This window comes from Myotis brandtii, unplaced genomic scaffold (genome assembly GCF_000412655.1).
Source record: "Myotis brandtii unplaced genomic scaffold, ASM41265v1 scaffold72, whole genome shotgun sequence".
Lineage (NCBI taxonomy): Eukaryota > Metazoa > Chordata > Mammalia > Chiroptera > Vespertilionidae > Myotis > Myotis brandtii.
This window is the reverse complement of record NW_005370838.1, coordinates 891,492-915,542: the sequence shown is the minus strand read 5'-3', so window position 1 is coordinate 915,542 and position 24,051 is coordinate 891,492. Positions and strand designations below refer to the sequence as shown.

The window sequence follows — 24,051 nt, the reverse complement described above, 5'->3', positions numbered from 1 at the left end:
TTTTTTTTTCTGTCCTTCTAGTTGTAGGATTTCCACTCAGCCAGCCTTCCTGTGGTTCTGGATGATGTCCGTTCCGTCTTTTAGTTTTTTTGAAGTTTCCGCACTGCGCCTCCTCTGAGTCTCGGTATGGTTTTTTCTGTCCTTCTAGTTGTAGGATTTCCACTCAGCCAGCCTTCCTGTGGTTCTGGATGATGTCCGTTCCGTCTTTTAGTTGTATTTTTGAAGTGGTTGTTCGAGGCAGCAAACTCCGGTGTTTACCTATGCCGCCATCTTGTTTCTGGTTGTGTTTTTATAGAAGTGAAAGTTAACACTTGAAGCCCATATATATTCATTCCACTATGATCCCATTTTCTTCTCTTTCTCTCCAAAGTTAACTAATGTACTGAAGTTGGTTTATATTCTCCAGTCCATACTGGATCTGCATGAGCCCATTAGAATACATAGTGTTGTTTTGTGTAAATGGAATCCTGCTTTATACAGCTTTCTGAAATTTAATTTAGTTCACATAACATGATTTTAAAGACTCACCTATTCTGATACATGTAGAACTGCTTTACACTTTTACTTCTTGTGACTATACCACATTGTATTTATTTATCCTCCTGTCAGTGGACATTTGTGTTATTTCTAGGTTTTTGCTAATACAGACAACACTGCAGTGCACATTCCTATGAGCCTTTCCTGCCCATGCGAGTGTGAATTTATCTAGGGAAGTTACTTGGAAGGAGAGTTGGTGGGTCAAAGGTGAAGTGATGTCTTCGTTCACAAAATCTAGTTAGCATGTTAACCAATCTAGTTGTTTAGTACCCAGCTTTTCAGATCAACAAGGAATGGGAAAGATAACATCCCACGTCAGCTATCCATAAAATTGGTTTTCTGGACCAAATTGAGAGCTTCTGATTGTTGATCTACCTAACGATTTAGCTCAAAGTCTCTCTGTAATATAGAGATGATCTGGTGGCTTGGTCACGGTGACTTTTCTTTGTCTTTGGAGATGGAGCAGGAACCAGTTGAGAAAAGCCTCCTTTCCATGTGAACCAGAAAATGTTTGCAGTCGTGGTCTGGGAGGCAGATGGAACTGGGTGTTGCTGTCCCTTGGACTGTTACAGATGACTTTTTTGGTCCAAGAAAATTCCATGGGTCAAAACTTGGCCAGTGTTCTCGGCACGTGTCTCAGCAGGCCTTTCGGGAGTGGCTGTGCTGTTGCTCAGACTGTCTGATGATCTAAGTTTCTTTTGATCATCTAGTCTGTGGTTTCTTTGGACAGTTTGGGGAGATATCCAGGGGAGAAGTAGACTCAGGATCCTTTGGGGTTGGATGTTGCAGGCATGTCCCCAGATGGTTTGGAGGACATCTGAGTGGGTTCCCATGGACAGTGTCCCTGTGTAGCCACCACCAGCCTGGTAGGAGCACGTGGAGTTTTGGCTGTGGATGAGTCAAGTGCAGTCTCAAAGAACAAAAACGATGTCTGAATAACGTACTTTATTCACAGTCTCTCTCTTATCTTTAGCATATAGTGGAGTGTTTTGATCACTTTTTAAAAAACAGAAAATGGGAAGACAACTTGGTAAGAAAAAAACTATAGCGACATCAAAGAAAAAAATTCGACTAAGAGCCTCTCCATTTGTAGGGCTCCTGTTGATTGACTTTTCTCAAATACCACATGACAAGTTGAGTTATGGGGGGAGTCTGAGAGAGATCACATGGATGGCTAATCTGTGTTAATGATGCAGGTACCTGACTGATAAACATTTTGTGTATAATTTGGCACATGGGAAACCACTGTGGTCACCAGGTTATCCGATAAAAGCTTTTTCAATGGTTGCTGTTTGTGAAGTAATTGGTGTTTTGGATATTTAGGCACATGTTTACATCTGTAAAATAATTTTTTTTTTTTTTTTACTTTTGATAATCAGCTGTCAAAGCTGGAAAAACAACAGCAGAGGAAAGAAAAGACCAGAGCCAAAGGGCCTTCTGAATCAAGCAAAGAACGAAACGCTCCTCGCAAAGAAGACCGCAGTGCCAGCAGTGGGGCCGAGGGAGACGTGTCGTCTGAGCGGGAACCATAGGCTGCCGGATGGAGCTCAGGTAGGAGGGTCTCCTCCCTGCAGGCCTCCCTCCTACCACATTTTGGGCAAACAACAATGAATAGAGAACAGAATGACTCTTGAGGTCGAATTCATTTCATGGACATTTAACTATAGCTCTCTTAAATCCACTGACTTCGAGGATGGAGAGAAAAGTCGAAATGCAGGAGAGTCAGGTACCCATGGACTGGGGTGTTCACCTAGGAGGTTGTGTGTGTGTCACCTTCCTCAGTTGCCTATAACAGTTGACAACTGCTGCTATTAGCATTTCTAGAATGTTCGCAGATCCAGCAGCTAGAGCATCACACGAATTCTCGACATTGGCCCCTCCTTTCCATTTTTGCTCTTGGCAGCTTCAGCAGAGACCATTGTCATGTGCAGCAGCCTCCTCCTGTAATTTCCAGCCCAATGTTGCGCCATCATCCACTCCATCCCGCATGGCATTGCTAGTTTACTTTTACTAAAACGGGTGTTTATTCTCATCACTTCCATACCCAGGAATGCGTCTCAGTCCACACAGTGATTTTACATGAACTCCACTTCCCTGCTTGAAGATCAGAGGCCTCTAAAACTTGATCCAGCCACCTGCTGGCCCTTTGCTTAAGTTCATTCCCTAGTGAACATTTTATTGAGAGCCTCTTTCTTGTCCGAGTTCTCAAGATCAGGGAGAAGCACAGAAGTAATTATGCTGCAGCTTGGTGCATTGGGGTGGTGGTGGTGGGATGTGGGGTGGGGTGGAGAGAGGAGTCGGGAGGCTCCATGGAGGGGAGAACTCTGGAACTGGACATGTAGAAATGGGGAAATGAGGGAGAAGGGCAGAGAGCTGCCTAAGCGAAGGGAAGTAGCAGGTGCAAATGTTGGGAGGGAGGGACAAGGACAGATGAGTTTTAGAACAGAGGTAATGAAGAATGGCTGAAGTGTTGGGTACAAGTGGTGGGGGTTGTCTAGGGAGCTTCTCTGAAGTTAGAGAAGCAGGGTTCTGGGTCATAGAGCTCTGGTGTGCAACTCAGAAATTTGGATTTCATCCTGTGGTTCGAAGGTTTGAAGGTACAGGTGACATATGCAGATACCAAGTTTTGAAAGGTCACTCTAAGCAGCCTTGGGGAGTGAGGCTGGAGGCAGATAGTCCAGTGTGGAGGCAGTTGCAGAAACCAAGGTCTGGACATACATTTTGGAGCCTTCAGCTCATAGGCTGTGCCTCAAACCAAGTCAGCATACAGGTTTGTCCTGAAAATGCCCAGTTGTGAGAGAGAACATTCGTAAGTTGTTTTTCTGCCTTCTCTTTCCCTTATGAAGGGGAGAAGTTAGAGTCTATCTATGAAATGTCCTTTAGGACACACACCACCAGATACTGAGGTATATTACAGAGCCCATAGTGATAATTGGGTACAATAGAACCGGCTTGCAAACATAAACGACCAAAGGAACAGAATGGAGAGCTCAGAAAGAATGGGTTGTCAGTTCATGGATAGTCCAGCAGGCTGGGGTGGAAGGGGAAGGGTCGGAGGGGAGTTTTTCTGGAGCTGCTTCTCACACTTCCCGTCCCCTTTGGGGAGCATGCTGGAGAGAACATCCAGCACCCGCTTCTGCTCCCCGAGTGAAGGATAAAGGACTGGCTAATATGATTCCAGGGGAGCTATCTCTTAGGCCAGATTTTCATAGTGGGTAGTTCCTTGGTTCAGGAGAAAACTCCCTTCCGATTGTCCTTCTTGGGCTGAGGCCAGCTGCCCAGCCTTCATGCTTTTTTACTCTCTTGGCCCCACCTGGGCACAGCATCAGGTCTTTCACCTTCAGCGTAAAGATCATAAATTATAGCCCCTTCCCTAGTGAGCTGGGACCTTACAACAAGTTAAAAAAATTCAAATTTTAGACTCCCATGATGAACTCAAAGAAATAAACATATACTCATCTTCCAATAACCAAACCCAGCTTATCTACCCAAACACACACACACACACACACACACACACACACACACACACACTTGAGGAGAGACACACACAGATTCAAATGTTCCTTAGAGCTTTGTATTTTTAAAATGGCTTTAAAAATTCGAATGCCACCTAGTTGATTCCTTTATTTTTTTAATTTAAAAAATTTTTTAATTGATTTCAGAGAGGAAGAGAGAGGGAGTGAGAGATAGAAACATCAATAATGAGAGAGAATCATAGATTGGCTTCTCTTGCATGCCCCCTACTGGGGATCGAGCCCACAACCTGGGCATGTGCCCTGACCTGGAATCAAACCTGGGACCTCCTGGTTCATAGGTCAATGCTCAACCACTGAGCTATGCTGGCCAGGCTGATTCCTTTAAATTTAAAAAATATTTGATTTTATATAGCTTATATTTTTATTTGTTATTTTAAATTAATTGATTTAAAAATTATAGTTGACATCAGTATTATATTAGTTTCAAGTGTACAGCATAGTGATTTGACATTTATATGCCTTACAAAGTGATCACCACAATAAATCTAGTAACCATCTGTCACCATACAAAATTATTACAATATTACTGAATATATTCCCTATGCTGTACATTACATTCCTGTGATTTATTTATTTTATAATTGGAAATTTCTACCTCTTACTTCCCTTCATCCTTTTTGCCCATTCACTTCACCTACACCTCTCTGGCAACCATCAGTTTGTTCTCTGTATCCATGAGTCCATTTCTGCTTTGTTCATTTGTTTGGTTTTTTAGATTCCACATATAAGTAAATGCATATGGTATTTGTCTTTCTCTGTCCAACTTGTTTCACTTAGCATAATATTCTCTGGACCCATCCATGTTGTTGCAAATGGCAAGATTTTATTCTTTTTGTGGCTGAGTAATATTCCATTGTATACACGTACCACATCTTCTTTATCTATTGACGGACACCTAGTTCTATTTATTATTTTTTTTGAGGAATCTTCATCCTGTTTTCCATAGTGACAACACCAATTTACAATCCTACCAACAGTGCATGAAGGTTCCCCTTTTCTCCATATCCTCGCCAACACTTATTATTTGTTGACTTTTTGATAATAGCCATTCTGACAGGTCTGAGGTGATATCTCATTGTGGTTTTGATTTGCATTTCCCTGATGATTAATGATGTTGTGAATCTTTTCATGTGTCTATTGGCCATCTGTATGTCCATGTTGGAGAAGTGTCTATTCAGTCCTCTACCCATTTTTTAACTGGATTGCTTATTTTTGATATTGAGTTATATAAGTCCTTTATATATTTTGGTTATTAGCTCCTTATTGGATATATCATTTGCAAATATATTCTCCCATTTAGTAGGTTGCCTTTTTGTCTTGTTGATTGTTTTCTCTGCTGTGCAAAAGCTTTTTAGTTTGATGTAGTCCATTTGTTTATTTTGGTTATTGTTACCTTTGCTTGAGGAGACATATCCAAGAAAATATTGCTAAGACCACCCAGCTGGCGTGGCTCAGTGGTTGAGTGTCAACGTATGAACCAGGAGGTCCCAGTCAGGGCACATGCCTGGATTGTGGGCTCTACCCCTGGTGGGGGTGTGCAGGAGGCAGCCGATCAATGATTCTCTCTCTTCATTTATGTTTCTATCTCTCTCTCCTGCTGCCTTCCTCTCTGAAACAAAGAAAAGTATATTAAAAAAATATTGCTAAGACTAATGTCGAAGAGGTTACTGCCTGTGTTTTCTTCCATGAGTTTTATGGTTTCAGGTCTTACATTTAAGCGTTTAATTCATTTTGAGTTTATATTTACATATGGTGTAAGAAAGTGGTCTAGTTTCATTTTTTTTGTATGTATCTGTCTAGTTTTAGTTGATTTCTTTCTTGATTGTGTTTATCAACTTGCTAATATATTTTATAAATTTAATGTGTTGAGTTTTTGCTTTATCTACATCTGATCAATACTTTAAAAATCTTTTATCTATTTATTGAGGAGTATAGAATTTTTAAAAAATTAGTGTAACACATAGCTTTCCATATGCATAAGAATTTGGCCTCAGAATAATTCCAATAGAGAGTATACCATAGACATCAGTGTCCTGTGGCCACTGGGCAGCCTGGAAGTCTCTTAGCTATTTCTATGGGCATGAAAAACATGTGAGGGCTCCATGCATTGAAGATGTACAGTAACTGTGTGTCACAGAACTTCCCGGAAGACACATTTGTAGTAAGAAAACCAAGCACACAGAAAGAAGGGCAAGAGGTGAAAGTGGACATTTCTTTCTAACATCTCCCAAGTTTAAGAGGCAAAATTTCTCATAAACTTGTAGATATCTATTTTTTGCTTCTCTAAAGTTTTTGAAAAAATTTTAAATCTTTAATTGTATTTATTCTGAAAATGGTAAAGATTGGGTAGCATAGAACCTGGGGTAAATTATACTATTGTACCATCAAAACCACCCAAAAAGAACTAGCCAGAGAGAAGCAAACTTATTGGGAGAAGCAAACTCAAGGGATACAGTGTTTTGAAAAGAGTAGACAGATGTGTTTTCCTTCCTTTTCCCTGTAAATCAAGTTCACTGCAGCCATATATATCATCATTATGGCCCTGGGGAAGATGTGGGGAGAAGATGAGTCAAGAGGAATGATGTAGGGAGAAGCCCTTGCTGGCAAGAAGGGAGGTGAAGGAAAGCCCTCAAGTTAGAAGAGTAGGTGGGAGAGAGAAGGGGGCAGATGGAGGGACAGCAGAGGCCACACTTGATGTTCTGGTTCCCTGCTGCAAGCCATAATTCTTGGGGTGGGAGTTAAGTTGATATGAAAACGGAAGCCATGTGGGCCTGTGTTCTGGTCTTTGGTGGGAATTCTGGAAGGAGACTGCTATGCAGAATGGATCCAGGTTAACATGCTGCAGCAGAGTAGATGGGCCAACCAGACATTTAAGCATCAGGACATGGAAGGAGTTAATGTAAAGTGTCACCTACCATGGGAAGGGTGAAGAAGAGAGCTGTGTGGGTGTCCATTGGGCTGACCATGGGTCTTGGTGGAAGAGGTGATATGGCCTGCCCTAGAGGTTATAAGGGAACGGCTTTAACCAGAAGGGCAGAGGGGTCATGACCTCATCTCTTAACAGTACGGACAGTCCCTGCAGATCTTAGAAATCACCTCCTTCTGGCTTCCTAGGTGAGAATGAGAGTTCCATAGTGCTACTGAGAGCTAAGGTATGGCCAAGTCAGCCAGGAAGGGCCTTTGGCTGCTGAGCAACAGAGTGCTCTCACTGGTGTGCACCAGGGCCCAGGTGCTCATTCACACCAGCCACCTGACCTCAGAGGCCACTGAGGACTCCGAGAGCTGTTTTAACACCAACATAAGACAGTGTGACTGTGCATTCAAGGTTTATCCAGCTGCTACTCAGCAGATGGAGGCTTGTGAGGAAGTCTGAATGGGTCCATGGAAATGCAGGAGCCACATTTTTTTTGTACAGTTATGTAGTACGGTTTGGGTTTTTGACTAATTGCAGGAGGAAAACCATTCATTTATTGACAGTTAGGTGTTCACTTGCAATTATTCAAACCAGAGATTGGGCAGCAATTGGTGGCTGGTGCTAACATCCAGGCGTGGATAGATGTAAGCAAAGAGTCTTCCGAGCCTGCATGCCAGTTGAGGACCAGTGGGGAGCTGTGCTACCTCCACTTCAGGGATTTTAGCTGTATTCCCAGATTGTAGATCCTGAAGGTGGTTAAACTGAAGGACAGCTTTTACTCCAATTATATATTTGGGGGTTTTATTGCCCATGGGTTTTGGTTGCCCCTTCTGATAAAATTTGTCATCCTAGTAGACCCACAAAATCACTCAATGTTGATTTCTCTAAGAGCTGAATTAAATATGTAGTGACAAACAGAAAGTGACCTTGGTATTTTCTCTGTTCCACAGAAAAACAGCAGCGCCCCCCCCCCCTGCTCCCCACCACCTCAAAGAAGGGAGCTGTAGTTTTCATTTGCTTTGCTTTAAAAACAGAAAGAGCCCTAGGGGGAGCCTCACAGGTCCTATGGGGAGCAGCTCTGAGTTTCCAAGGCATGAAAGAGAAAGAAAAGGCAAAAGAAAATGCAATGAGAAGCTTATGATCTTGGGCATGTTTTTCTTGAAAATGAGTCAAAAAGCTGAATGGTTCAGAGGACATACCCATGGTGTCGACAGTTCTCTGTCACACTACAAATGTTGGTTCTTATTTATTAAATGGACATGGAACTGCTAAAATTAACCTCTACTTTTGTCCTCTGTCTCATTCTTTTCATGCTCCCTCACATCACTGGGAGGATTCGAGGTTTTCTATGAGGCTGCAACTCAGTTTCCCCCCTTTCTGGCCCACAGCTAAAGGTACTGGGCAACTTTTCACTGAAAGAATGTGGTTTCTGCTTTTGATTGCAGGTAATGCTTATTTTGAGTATTTACTTAACTGCTGTCATTAGGGTGTGAGAGGCCCATACTCCTGAGCAGCGCTTCACATTTCTGTCCTCAAATGTCAACACACTTGAGAACAAACAAGGAAATTGTTTTGGAAGCTGCCATCTGTTTGCTTTTTCAACTTGACCTTTATCTGAATAGTAAGACATGTCTTAGCTGAGCACATTTCTTTTTAATAAGCTAGAGCAGTTTGTGTGTGTGTGTATGTGTATGTGTGTGTGTGTGTATGTGTGTGTGTGTGTGTGTGTGTGTGTGTGTGTGTGTGTGTTGTGTGTTCTATTAAAAGGAAATTCCATCACTTTTTACTTTCCCACCCTGTAGAAGGTAGAATCTCATTCCCAGAGCTTCACTTTGCCTCCCTGTGTTAACTTTCATACCTGTGCCCCACCCATGTGTGGGTATTTCATGGTATAAAACTAGCTGTGCCTTTGAGGTGTTGTTTTTTTTTTTTTTTTTAACTCAAAACAATTTTGTTAGTGATTGCCATAGAGTTGGCAATATGCATTTTAAACTAACCCAAGTCCACCTTCAAATAACACTGTACCACTTCACATGTATTATAGGTACCTAATATAAGCATTTCCCATGTCCTGCCTCTCACCCCTTGACACCATTGTCATTCACTTCACTTTCCATATGCTATATAAACCAATACATTGTTACTATTATTATTTTATTAATATTCTTAGATGAATTAAGGATAAAAGTAGATCATATTTTATTTTAATTTCTTCTCTAATGCTCTTTCTTTCATTATGTGAATCCAAGTTTCTGACCTATATTGTGTTCCTTCTGTCTGAAGGACTTCTTTTAGCATTTCTCGTGGTACAGATCTAAGAAAGTCTTTATTTTTCCTTCACTTTTGAAAGATAAATTTGATGGTATAGAATTCTAGATCATTGTTTTTTTTTTTCTTTCAGAATTTTAAATATTTTATTCTATTATCTTGCTTGCATAGTTTATTCTGAGAAATCCTCTGTAATTCTGATCCTTGATCCTCTGTAGGTAAGGTAGGTAGGTTCATGGCTGTCCCATGTGAACACCTTCCTGCCTTCCCCTTCTCAGGCCAACCCCAGGCTTCTTTCAAGATTTCCTCCTCCTCCTCCTCCTCCTCCTCCTCTTCCTCTGCTTCTTCCTCTTCCTCTTCTTTGTTTTTTTGTAGCTTATATATGATTTACCTAGGTATGGTTCCTGCTTAGTGTTCTCTAAGCTTCCTTGATGTCTTCTGTTATTAATTTTAGAATGTTCTTGGCCATTATTACTTGAAATATTTCTTCTCTGTGTTCTCTTCCTTCTCTTTCTGGTATTCTAGTTATGTTTATATTAAACCGGTTGCAGTTGCCCTACAGGTCTTGGATGATCTGTTCCTCCCCCCCAGCCCCCCATTCTTTTCCTGGATTGGAGAGGGTGCAGGCTGGGCTGAGGGGATCCCCCTGTACATGAATTTTGTGCACCGGGCCTCTAATTATTAACTAAAATGCTATATGGTGATGCTTCATGGCATTTGAATGTAAATACTGTTATTAGTGGTTCCAGTGTTGAGTCATAATGTATCTAAAGGAATTCTCTAAAAAGCAGCACTTGAGATTGCACTTAACGTGCAAGCCTCAACTCTCAGAGTTTAAAGTCTGTAGTAGTCACAAGATGACTGCTGTACGTAGTTCATATGGGTCTGTAATAGAATTTGCCAGTTTGTCTTAGTTTCTTGTAGTTTACTCAAATATGCTGCCTCCTTAAGGCTTTGAACTTTTGAGGGCAGGGATGGTCTCTGGTTCCTGACCCAGAGTCTGGCATAGACTATAAATCAATGGCATACAATAAATAGAGGGAGAAGGTGAGGGAGAGCCAAGATGAATGAGGTTTGACCTAATTTTCCTTCTTTGTTGTTGCTTTCCTCCCTCTTTTTAAAAAATTTATTGATTGATTTGAGAGAGGGAGAGAGAGAGACAAAGGGGTGGTGGGGGAAAGAGAGAAACATCGATTTGTTGTTCCACTTATTTATACATTCATTCATTGATTCTTGTAGGTACACTGACACACAACTTTGGTGTGTCAGGATGACGCTCCAACCAACTGAGCCACATGGGCCAGGACTGTTGACTTTTAATTGTTAGTTGAGCAAGGCATGTATCAAAGATAAATATAATCAGTCACTTTTAAATTTGAAGTAGTTAAAAATAATTCTAGTATTACGAGTTATACATAAATGTGCTTGAAACAGATATCAAAATAAAGGATAGAATGAATTGTCATAGTTCAAATCTTTCACATGAACTATTCAGCTAGGTAAAAAGTTATTTTAAGGAGTTGACAAACTACAACCAGTCAGCAGTTACTCTGAACAAAAGAATATAATGATTCAATTAAGGCAGGAACAATCTGTTGGGCTAACTCAAAATAGGCTGATTCATATCTATATATACAAAAGGGTAATATGCAAAGTGTCCCCACAGGAGTTAGACCGGGAGTTCTATCGCTTGCTATGACATGCGCTGACGACCAGGGGGCAGCGTGGAACAAAGGAAGGCCCTGGCTGGCAGCTGGCAGCCAGGGAAGGAAGGCCCTGGCCGGCAGCTGGCAGCTAGGGAAGGGATGCCCTGGCTGGCAGCCGGAAGGAAGGCCCCGGTAGGCAGCTGGAAGGCCCTGATCAGCCCTGATCACCAGCCAGGCCTGATCACTGTCAGTGGCAGGGGGCTTCTTCCTGCTTTCCCTTTCGCCTCCCTGCATTGTGCCTACATATGCAAATTAACCGCCATCTTTGTTGGCAGTTAACCGCCATCTTAGTTGGCAGTTAATTTGCATATCGCCCTGATTAGCCAATGAAAAGGGTAGCGGTCATACGCTAATTACCATGTTTCTCTTTTATTAGTGCAGATGCCTTTATAACGTTTTCTCTAAGCAGCTAATTCTATTATCTCTTTCTAAAGTTAGAGGCATACTGTTTATTTAATGTTACCTGCTTTTACAATTTAACGGAATATCATGAACATTTTTTAGATCATTTATTCCCCTATAGTAAAACCTTATTTTTTCCACCTGCACATCAAATACCTAAAGCATACATTGATTATCCCAAAGCATTAAGACATGTAGAATATTTAATCTAAGCAGGATACCAAAGCTCATTTTGAGTTAAAAAACACAAGTTTTAATTTATACCAGGAGGATGGAGTTCTCCAAAGGTCAGTGTCAGAGTTGATTTCAGGATTTCAGTTATTAGTATTGCAGGTGAGGAGAGAGGAGAGAGGGAATAATAGGCCTCAGGTTCTTAGGTTTGTGTTTGCATCTTGATTAAAATATAGGAAAAAGTGGTTTGCTTTTCTTGACTTAAAAATGGACATAAGATGGTTTCCAGGAATTACGTTGCATCTTTTCTAACGCCCGGGTGGTCTTTCAGATATCTCTTAGGAAGTAATGCAGGACTTTGAAGGGTGAGTTTCAGAGCTGAGAGCAGGCCTCGGGGGAAATTTCAGTCCCTTGTGTGGGTCCAGATAGAACCAAAGAATATGGACTAGCTGCAGTCGCAGTCAGCCTCTCTTGTGTGTGCCCATGGACCTCAGTATCAGGCTGGACTCAGACTAGAAGGCTATTGATTCCATTGAGGCATCTGCTCATAATTAATTTCTTAAGAATGTGGCCTGTGTTGAGTGCAGCCGGAAGCATTTTCACAGACATGGCACCATCACTTGCAACCCCATTATCAGAATCTTTTGCTTTTACTGAAGTACATTCAATTAGAATTTATCATTTTTTTTGACAGGATGATCTACTTTTTATTTATTTTTAAATTTATCTTTTTGGTTTTATTTCTTATTTTTAAATTTTTATTTTATTGTTTAAGGTATTACAGATAGTAGTACATATGTCTCCTTTTTTTCCCCATTGACCTTCTCCCGGCCTCCCCTACCCCCCCCGGCATATGTCCTCACCCCACCCCCCAGTGTCTTGTGTCCATTGGTTATGCTTATATGCATGCATACAAGTTCTTCGGTTGATCTCTTATCTCCCCGCCCCTCCCCCCCCCAATAATCCCCAGCCTTCCCACTGTAATTTGACAGTCTGTTCAATGCTTCTCTGCCTCTGTATCTATCTTTTTGTTCATCAGGTTATAATGTTCTTTATTATCCATAAATGAGTGAGATCATATGGTGTTTTTCTTTTACTTCCTGGCTTATTTCACTTAGCATAATGCTCTCCAGTTTTATTGTTGAAAGTATTACAGATGTCCCCCCTTTTGTTCCCATTGACCCTTTCCACCCTGCCTCCCGCCCCTTCCAGGCCTTCACCACACTATTGTCTGTGTCTATGGGTTATGCACATATGCATATAAGTTCCCCAGTTAATCACTCCCCACCCACCCCTGTCTTCTAAGATTCATCAGTCTGTTCCATGCTTCTATATGTCTGGATCTATTTTGTTCATTAGATACTACAGATGAGTGAGATCATGTGATACTTGTCTTTCTCTGACTGGCTTATTTTGCTTAGCATAATACTCTCTAGGTCCCTCCATGCCGTCTCAAAGGGTAAGAGATTCTTCTTTTTTTCTTTTTTACTGCTGCATAGTATTCCATGGTGTAGATGTACCACAGCTTTTTTACCCACTCATCTACTGATGGGCACTTGTGCTGTTTATAGATCTTAGCTATTGTAAATTGCACTGCTTTGAGCATAGGGGTGCAGACATTCTTTCTGATTGTTGTTTCAGGTTTCTTAGGATTTAGATCTGAGGGGATAGAAACTGCTCTGTTAGGTTTGGGATTTAGTTGAACTCTTGGGTGACAAACACCTGCCTCACAAATCTTGGCAAGACCAGCTGGTTTTTGTTGCAACCTCAGAATTGCAGAGGGAATCTCAGGACACTTGGATATTTTATACCAAAGAACCTTCCATACCTCAGGCATGGAAGTATTGAAAATATCCCAAGAACAAGTGATTAGTTTATTCCCCGTCCCCATGCTTTAGTCTGGCACCTCTCTGCCTCCCTAATTGTTAAAAGGATTTGGAAATGAGGCTTTGCATTTTTTTTTCAAGGAATTTGTCCATTTTATCTATGTTTTCTAATTTGTGGGCATAAAGTTGTTTGAGATACATCTTTTTTATCCTTTAGACATCTATAAAATCTTTACTGATGTTGCCTCTTTGATTCCTGAACTTTGTAACTTGTGTCTTCTTTTTTCCTGGTTAGTCTGGCAAGAGGTTGTTCGATTTTATTGATCTTTTTATTTTCTCTTTTGTTTTTATGTTTGAAATTTCATTTGCTTTTGTTGTCTTTATTATTCCCCTACTTCTGCTTGTTCTCAGTTTACTTTGCTTTTATTCTTTTAGTTCCTTAAGGTAAAAACTCGGGTTATTGGCTTGACAGCTTTCTTCTTTCCTAATGCAGTCAAACCTCATTTCTCCCATCTCCAACAATTGGTTCTCCACCAAGTTGTTCACAGAAAAAATGGGTTGTTGAACCAAACTGCAGTCTTTCAGGCAACAAACAAAAGAGAGAATGCTTTTGTTGCTGGCGAAATCAACCATTAGTTCAATTTTAAAACATAAAGAGGCCATCAAGGGTACTAATGTTGCTAAGGATGTGAAAGAAATAATGATCACAGCCTAATGAAGAGGTAGAAAAACTGTTATTGATTTGGATAAACAAAAAGCAGTTAGCCAGTGACAGCATTTCGGAGGCAATGATGTATGAACAAGCAAAGATGCTGCATATTGACCTGAAAGACACCCCTGGACTGAATACTAAAAGTGATTGGTGTAAGGCTAGTAGGGGGTGGTTCAATACATTTAAGAAAAGAAGTGTTTATTTATAGACTAGAGGCCTGGTGCACAAAATTTATGCATGAGGGGGGTGGTGTCCCTCAGCCCGGCCTGCACCCTCTCCAATCCGGGACCGCTGCTCCTAACTGCTCACCTGCCTGCCTGCCTGTTCGCCTCTAACCACTGTGCCTGCCTTCCTGATTGCCCCTAACCCCTCTGCCTGCCTGCCTCCCTGATCTCCCCTAACTGCCTCTGCCTGCTGGCCTGATGGCCCCTAACCACTCTGCCTGCCTGCCTGATTGCCCCTAACCACCTCTGCCTTGGCCCCTGCCACCGTGGCTTTGTCCGGAAGGATGACTGGAAGATGTCTGGTCTATCTGGTCTAATTAGCATATTATCCTTTTATTAGTATAGATTAAACAGTATATTAGACATGTACTGTCTATGAGAAAGGTTAAAACGGGGAATCATTTGGGGATCTAGTATGGATTAATTCAACTTACATTATTTCTAATGGGGAAAAAATGAATCGATTTTTGAACAAATCGCTTCTTGAACAGCTTTCCAGAATGAATTAAGTTTGAGAACCGAGGTATAAACATTTAATGCTATGAATTTCCCTCCAAGCACTGCCTTAGGTGAGTATCTCAATTTTTCCATGTTATATTTTTGTTTTCTTTCGTTTTCATTCACTTTAAAATGTTTTCTAATTTGCCTTGTGACTTCTCTTTGCTACAGAGGCCTCTTAGAAGTGTGTTGTTTAATTCCCAGATATTTGGTTTGGTATCTTTTTGAACTCTAAGAATGAATTTCTAATAAGTTGAAACTCTGGTGAGAAGGCATTTGAATTTACACATGACAACATGGCAGATTTTTCACAGTAAAGTGAAACCCTGTCATGCTATTTTCATTGTATGAACTTGAAAAAAGGATATCTTCAGCTATTTTAATATGCTTAGTAGTACTTTTAATAGGATTTTAAGGCAAGTATTGGGACCTTTCTGAGTTATGTGTCTTATCTTTGTTCTTTTTAGTGCATTATCATTGGCAGAACTGGATCCTGAAAAATTCATGAAAGATGCTAAGCACCTACACTGCTTTAAGAATCTGGAACTGAATTGTGAAAAGGCAGAAAGAAGTAAGAAATTGGGAACCTGAAGAGCCCTGCAGAAGAAACACACACCAAAGGAACATTGCTGCTTTCTGTTGTTGCTGTGGTCCAAGGGAGGAGATGCGTGCTGCCAGGCAGGGATAGTGCCCTGCAGGGCAGACACCTGCACCTCCCTCACAAGAAGGTTTTGTTAGTTCCTATGATGTCTTGGCTTACTTTTGGAACAAGTGGGCTCAACATCATTTGTCATCGAGTTCTCCTTTCACACTGTGGTTCATTTCTGCTTGTCCACGATGGGTCTCAAATGCATTCATGCTGTCCATGTTCTTCCCAACACTGGCCAAGCCAGGGCCTGTGTGTTAAGGTGTAAAGAGAACTGTCACCAATGATAATGTATTGTGTGAGAACTTTGCATCTTGTAAATTTCCTCTTTTTTCTAAAAATAAATAAAAAAAATGATAAACCTCAACAGGTTATTCTTTCAAATAACCCTTTTATACAAGGCCTTCCCGTAGTGGCCCACATAGGCCTCTCATTCCACAGTGAGAGCTTGTCGATGGCAATTTGTAGTTGATGACATTTTACTTGGACATGAGATGGCAGGAAAGGGGAGTGTATGTGGGAAAGACATCCAGTTTCAGAAAGGCCAGATGACTGAGGCCAAGCGTGGCTGCCATATCTGGTTTATCCACGTTTGGGAGGCCCGAGGAAGGCCTCAGCATGTTAGACCGTACAGATGCCCTTTCTCCTGGAATTGCTTGGTTGTCCATATATCCAAGCCAATATCTCCACAGTTATATGAAGACAGAACCACATTCTGCCAAGGAGTTTTTCAGTTCATTTTAATCTACGAGGGCCACGGTTATAGTGGTCATTTTCAGACATTATTTGATGTCAATAGTAATATCTATTTATAATATATTAATGATTATATTAAACAGAGTTATCCTTTCTTGAAATACTCCTTGCCTGACTATAGAAGAGACATTCCTGACATTATTATAATGCAGAAACTCTGTAACCTTTATAATAAATCTGAGTCCCTCTAGTCTGATCCAATTGTTTACTTCAAATAAAAACACAGAAAATATGGGGAAAAGATAAGCTCAAATCACATCTCTGATGAACATTAAGTACTTAGAATATGGAGTTGGAAAGGGGTTTGGCAGATTACTTTATTCTGAATTGATACAGATGGTCCAGGATAATTCATGATAGTTTAAACCTGGATTTGAAATCATTACATCCCAGATGCAAACCCCTGGCCAGCTCCTCCAGCTCTATGGACAGCTCTTCTGTTTCAGTTATTGTGGTTTTTACAGAGTGAATTCACCTTCAAGTTACTTGAATCTACAATTTTGAAAAAACTCAGCTGTAAGGTTGTAGAATTGCTGAACAGGTTTGTCATACATTTCCCTGCCATTACACTTTATCCACACCAATTAATGCTGTCCACAGCTGCAGCCTGTCCTGGTGGTAATGGGTAATGAAGATGGCATTGAGAGCAGAGCTAATGTGCTTGATGTTGGGATGGAGGTAATAGGATAAAGTCCCTTGTATCCCACAATCTAGTTTCTGGATCTCATTTGAAAGGGGCTCAGACAAATTGTAGTGTGAGTAGTGCCACGTGTCAACTTGTGGACGGATCTGAAAACCAGAAAGGAAGAAGAGCTGAAGGGGAAAAACACCAAACTGAATATTTGAAAGACACGGACAAGACACTGGGTCAGGAACAAAACTAGGAGCAATATGTATCCGTTGATTAATATAGATGTTGGCTTGATCAGCATAAGTCCAAAATCAGGGTAAGTCCAAAATCAGGGTGTCGCAGGGCTGTGCTTCCTACCAAGGCTCTAGGGAGGATCCTTCCTTGCCTCTCCCAGCTTCCGGTGGCTCCTGGTGTTCCTTGGCTTGTGACCACATCACTTCAATCTCTGCCTCCATCTTCACATGGCCTCCCTGTGTCTGTTGCAAATCTCCCTCTGTCTTTTCTTATGACACCTGTCATTGGATATAGGGCCCACCCTAAATACAGAATGATTGCATCTTGAGATTCTTAACTTGATTACATCTGCAAAGACCCCTTTTTTAAATAAGGCCACACTCACAGGTTCCGCCTAGCATTGGGGGCAGTGTCCTCTCCCCTTTGGGGCTGTCCCACCTCCTGAGCTATCTTCTCAGCTTTTCTTACTGTTTTTAGGCCCTGTCTGTCACTGACTTAGTGCCTTGGGTGCTCTTGGAGTCCCCGGGCAGGAGCCGAAGGCCCCAGTATCTTGATAAAGCTCTCACTGGTACAAGAAGAAAACAGAGTGATGGTCTCTGCCCTCTGCTGAATTATGGCTGAGTTCCCATTCCTGCTGGCCTGCTGCTTCCCCCACCCTCTTTAGATCCTGTAGTCCTCCTTCCTGCTCAGCTAAGGGTCAGATAGTCAACAGGAAGGACAAGACAATGTGTATTCTTGAAGAAGACAGCGCTGACTAGGGGGCAAGTCCACCCTTGAAACTCCAGATGGATAATTGTTGCTGGTTGAAAACTGACAATCACTGATAATAAAGTTAATTTCAATCCCTATCTCCCCCCCACCCCCAACAACAACAACACAGATGCTGGCTTGATAGAAGGTAAAGCTTTCTAACAACACCATTCAGAAGTGGATGGTGATGTTGGGAGCTATTAGTGTTTGAGCAGAAGTTCTGAGCCTTCATATGTGTGGGGAGATTTTTTAAAATTTTAATTAATTAAAAAAATTTCCTCCCTCACAGCATGCAGGGAACATGATAAATGTTGGAAAATGTTTGCTACTTTCATAACATTGGATTGAAGGAAGGTTTTCTATCATCCTGAAGGTCACTTTCAACACCTAGGAACAGAGAAGCAGCAGTGTGCACACTAATGACTGCCTCAAGAGGGTCAGATCTAACCACTGGGCAAGGTAATAAAGAAAAAAATGAAAGTTCCAGGCAATAGCCCATGACACCCACAGCTGCATCAAACAGACAGCTAATTTCTTCCCTCCCCCACGCCCCCTCACTAGCTTTCTGAAGGTCATTTCTAACTCTTCCTGTGGGACCAATGGCCAAATTGGATTTGAGATGTAGTTTTACTTGCAGAGTATAAAACTCTCAGTCTTTACACCCCTCCAAATATCTCCAACTCCTCTTTCTGCTTGTTTATAAAGCTTTCTGTGTATTGTTCATTAGAATATTGTTTGAACGACGGTGGGAGACAAGAAGCGTACCATGCATAGCTTTTCTTGGCAGACTGCAGGCCAGTACTTTAAACAGAACATTGTCTGATAACACTGGGTACCAGGCTACGTTTAATCTTGCCTTTCGTGGTTTACTTTACAGGAGACCAAGCTCTTCTGGCGATGCAAAACATAGGCCAAATAAAGACACCTTCTGGGGTGGACACTGCATAGACTGCTACATGGTTGGTGATCCTCAGGAAGGCATCTTCTCTATCAAGCTGCATCCTCACTGGATGGGCGCCAACTGGTAGACAGAGAATGTGATATTTCATTGATTTGATCATAAGGAACACAGTTCCACAAACTCACTGTCTCCTCAGTTAGTTTATTGCTCTTTTCTGCAAGTTATTGTCCTTATTTTATTTTTGTTGAATAATAATGTCCTTTCTTGTTAAATTTTAATCCATCAGTACAGGACTCCGTCTAAGAGCAGGCTGCCTTCCTGTAGCTTCTTTTTTCTCCAGAACAGCCCATTAGCAAACACTTCCCCATCATGGGCCAGTTTCCTCATCTGTAAGATGTGGGGGTCAGAGTGACTGCCATCTGAGTTCTGTGATTATCTGATGGCCCAGGGAGCCCAGCAAAGTGCTTTACATCCTAAGTGCTCTTAAGATGTTTAAGGCATGCTTTTCAGAGGATTAGAAATAATTTGCTATTTGAGGGAGCTTACATCTCACCATCCTCTCTAAAATAGGACTTCTGGCATTGGAAACAAAGCTAAAGACTCTGTCTAGGTCTCTAAGAGATAATAATGTAATAATAGTAACCATGCATTTGGTGATTGTAGCACATGGATAAGTAAAATGAATGTCAGTAATTCATAAGGCTTGGGAGGGAGGAATTGAAAATATTTTGTTGTATATTACCTTCACTACATGTGAAGTGGTATAGTGTTATTTGAAGGTGGACTTAGATTAGTTTAAAAGTATAGGGAAACTACTATATTTTCTATAAGAAATCCACTTTAAATATAAATACTCTGAAGAGTTAAAAGTAAAGGGATGGAGAAAGATGAACCATGCTAACATTAATCCAAAGAAAGCTGAAGTAGCTATATTAATTTCAAACAGACATCCGAACAAGGAGAATTATATGGATAAAGAGGGCCACTGTATAATGATAAATGTGTCAGTTCTCTAAGAATACATAACATTAGATGCATGTAACAACAGATCATCAAAATGAGGCAAAACTGATAGAGCTAAAAAGAGAAACAGACAAATCCACTATAGTCGCTGGAGACTTCAACGTCTCCCAGTCAGTAATTGATAGGTCAAGCAGGCAGAAAATCAATAAGGATAAAGTTGACCTGAATAGCACTGTTAATCAACTTGATCTAATTGACATTTACTGAACACTCCATCTACCAAAGCAGAATACACATTTTTTCCTCAAGCTCACATGGAACATTTACCAAGATAGCCCATATCCTGGCTCATGAAACACACCTTAACAAATTTAAAAGACTAGCAATCTCAGACCACAGTGGAATTAAACTAGGAATCAATAATAACAATACTTGGGAAATCTCTCAAATAATTAGAGAATAAACAACACACTTTTAAGTAATTCATGGATCAACAAAGTCTTGATAGGAATTTTAAAATATCTTGAACTAAGTGAAAATAAACATGCAGCTTATTAAAATTTATGGGAGGAAGTACAGTGGGGCCTTGACTTACAAGTGTCCCGACTAACGAGTTTTTTGAGATACCAGCTGTCTCGGCCGATTTTTTGCATTGAGTTGATAGAGTAATTTGAGTTAACGAGCTCCTTAACGAGCTCCGTCTCTGAACGAATTAAGCTCGTAAGTCAAGGCCCCACTGTAAAAGCAGTGTTTAGAGGGAAATTTATAGCATTATGTGCATATATAAGAATAGGAGAAAGAGCTAAAATTAAAATATATTCATGCCGCCCCCCCCCCCGCCCCCTCACACACACACACAAAAAGTACAAGTAAGGTAGCTCCACTGCTTGGAGAGGTAATTGCGAAATAATAGTAATAGTGACATCAACAACAATTTGGTGATGGTGATGATAATGACTGACAGTGATGATGATGATGATGATGATGGGTGATGCCTCCATAGTGCTCTTTGTGTGCCAGATGCTGTTCTAAGCAGTTCTCATGTACTCGGGCATTTAGTACTTAAAATAGCCCTCTGAGGAGAGTACTGTTAGAATCCCCACTTCACAGAGGAGCCACTGAGGCACAGAGCCATTAGGTCTCTTGTCCAAGGGTACATAGCAACTAAGGGAAGGAACCAGGGTTTGAATGAGGCCATCTGGCTCCAGAAGAGGCAGAACCATTCAATTCCTGTTCTATCTGCCTTCTCCAGAAGAACAGTGGCTAGAAAAACGTATGTAGACCAGGAATATGAAAGGATAGAAGGGGGAACCTAAGATACAATTACAGGGTATGCAAGAAATAAAGATGCTTTTTTTGACCTTTGAGCTGTTGTTAAAGTTTGAGAAATTATAAAGGATAGGCCTGCTGCCAGGAGGTTTGTGGAAGATAAATTCTGCACAGGAATTTGCTAGGGGAATGCCACGGGTCTGTGCTCCAGACAGCTCATTCATCAATGTCTTGGATAAAGTCACGCTGATCAAGTGGACTGATTTGTAAAGTGGAAAGGCAAGAGAGCCCTGAGCAATGCCAGAATCTGGAGACCACTTTCAATCTAATCCAGTGATTATTTGGGTAAAACAAAACTTGCAAAATTTAAGCAAGACAGGACCTAGGTAAAGAGGAGTTTCTTCAAAAATGAACTTGGGGTTTAGCACACCTCAAGCTGCAAATGAGCTGCAAATGTGATATAGCTGCTGAAACATCTGGTCTGTACCCAGCCTCACTGAAAGGGATCTGTGAGCTAGAGGTGCTCGTGCTGGACACCACATCAGAACACTTTGAAAATTTTAGATGCTTGTACCCTACATCGTCTTGGGGTAGGGCAGAAAGAAAAGCTGAGGAGGAAGGACAAGGATGTGAATATGGAATGGCCATTTGCTGGTTCTTAAAGGAGATCGGGCTCCCATCAGGTTAATGAAACCATGAGGCCAGGAGCAGGAAAAGACAATATTCAAAGGAGGCTGAAGAGATCTTAGAATGGATTGAAAAAGAAAATATCTGTCAATAGCTAACAAGAGGTCATAGAGGGGGTGGAGAGAGAGGAATTAATATAACAGAGGCCACAGCTAGCAATTAAGTGAAGAGATTTTGTGACCCTTAGTAATATCTCATGAACAATGGGCTAGAGCATTGCTCCTGGTTTTAGGAAGCAAAATAGGAAGAAATTTCAAGGTTGACTGTGAGACCAATATGGACATTAAACAATTTTCAGACATTGGAAGGGAAGAGTCTGGTTATAAATATATATCAACAATGTCATGATTTTGCCATGGATCATCTCCAAGAGATGGAATCGGCCTCCCACACATCAACAGAAGACCTCTAATGGTGTGGTTGGCTATTGTCCCCACGGTGACTAACACTCTAAGAATTAATTAGGACCCAGTGGTTTCTGGATGTTGCATGCCTAGCTGGCTAGAGTAAGTGGGCCCTTAAGTTTATTTAGAGCTTGTGCACTATCTCATTCACACTCACAAACTTGTGTAGTAGGAAGACAGTATATTATGCCCATTTTGTGGACGAGGAAACTGGAATTGGGGAGGTTAAGTGGCTTCTCCAACCCAGGCAGCTGCAGAGACAGAACTGGAATTCACGTCTCATGCTTCCTGGTATCGCCAAGGCCTCTGGTTTCTGCTCTGCTGCCTCCCAGGCTGAGGCAGGAGCTCAGGGGCGCTCCTATTTCAGTGGCAGATGCCAGAAGGAAGTGCAGCTGGAGTCCACTTCATCTTGAGTCTTCCTTCCACACACACTCCCATGCCCAGCCCCATATGATGTTGCTGTTATCGTGTCAGAGCTTCAGTGGTTGCAGGGTCCTGTCCTCCCTTATTGATCAGTTGTCGATTGCATTGGAAAAACTCACTGAAAACCTAGTGGCTCATTCTCCATGGCAGACCCTGAGGACGTGAGGGTTTCTTCCCAGCTCTGCTGCCTCCCTTGACTTTAGAGGCCTCTTCAACACCTTCCTCCAGCATCCCACAGAGTTTGTACTGGCCACTTCCAAGCAGCAACAGTGGTCAAATGGTGGACCCGCTGGAGAAAGTGGAGCTGCAGATCAGAGACCCAGCACTTTCATTAACCAAATTTCTTGAAGCTACACCTGCAGTATCAGCTTAAGAAGAAGAGTTTGCCTTTATAAGTACAGAAAATGCATGTTTTCTGAAAACATGGTGGGGCCTCCTGAAAGAAGGATATGATTCTTTGAAGCCCGACTTACAGATTTAGTTGTGGAATAACTCATACTTCTTCACTTTCGATATTTGCACATGTGCCTTATGTATTGGATAATCTCCAGTAGTTCTGTGTACTCAAAATGATAGTTTTCTTGTTTTTATTTTTCATTTTTGTGAAAGCAGAATACTGTTGTTATTTTTTTTATACGTTTTTCTTTTCTATTGATTTCAGAGAGAAAGGGAAAGGGAGAGATAGAAACATCAATGATGAGAGAGAATCGTCCATTGGCTGCTTCCTGCATGCCCCCCACTGGGGATGAGCTCACAACCCAGGCATGTGCCCTGACCAGAGAATTGAATCCTGACCTCCTGGTTCATAGGTGACGCTCAATCACTGAGCCACACGGGCCAGGCCTGATGTTATTTTTGATGCTGGCCAGTATTTGTTTATCTTAAATACTTCCTGTCTAAACTTTCATAGAATCTTTTATGGAAGTTAATTTTATCAGTAGATAATAATATCACAGAGTTACCAGTAGCAAACTAGGTAGAACATCATTCTATTTGATTTGCAAGAAGATGCCAAGCATGGAAGAGTTTGAAGTTGAGCTTCATTTTATGGACCACGGAAAATAACTTGCAGGTTAGCGATGTTACATCGTGTTCCATTGGGTTAAGTTCCCTAAAACCAACCAACCATTATACCTATCTACTTCCATATTCCCAGCACCTAGAACAGTGTTGCACAATCACTAAAAGTTTGTTAGATAAAATAGTTGACAACATAATTTAAATCCATTTTTTCTTCCTGTTTTTAGCATGAAGGTTAAAATTGTTTCTCTAAAAAATATTTGAGTCAACCTCATTGAGTTGAAGGAAAACATTCTTATTTTTAAAATGGAGATTTGAACTTTAACTGATGAGAGCTTTTTAAAACAGATGATAAATATGTTTTGCCTTTCTATGGCACTTTTTAAAAAGGCTTTTCAGAAAATGAAAGCATGTCTGGAAAGAATGCATATTTTTTCCCTATTTGTTTAGAAGGTTGACTGGTTCTACAGAAAATACTTCTTGCATTAGATGTTGTATATTTGACTGCTCTCTTTGAAGTGCCTTATCACAGGTATGGCTCTGCACTACTACTTTTGGAGCTTTGTAAGT

At 41.2% G+C, this 24,051-nt stretch overlaps 1 protein-coding gene and 1 pseudogene across 1 annotated transcript in view; both read left to right on the top strand.

Annotated features, from left to right (window-relative positions):
* DTD1 (D-tyrosyl-tRNA deacylase 1) overlaps nt 1-15,810 on the top strand; it is a 163,794-nt gene extending 147,984 nt beyond the window's left edge. The window contains exons 6-7 of the mRNA XM_014530112.1: nt 1,917-2,088; nt 15,265-15,810. Coding sequence (XP_014385598.1) covers nt 1,917-2,088; nt 15,265-15,294 — 202 coding nt within the window. The 3' untranslated portion in view covers nt 15,295-15,810. The remainder of the gene's footprint in view (nt 1-1,916; nt 2,089-15,264) is intronic.
* Nucleotides 15,811-22,604: 6,794 nt separating this feature from the next.
* On the top strand, nt 22,605-22,942 carry LOC102256868 (annotated as a pseudogene).
* The last annotated feature ends 1,109 nt before the right edge of the window (nt 22,943-24,051 follow it).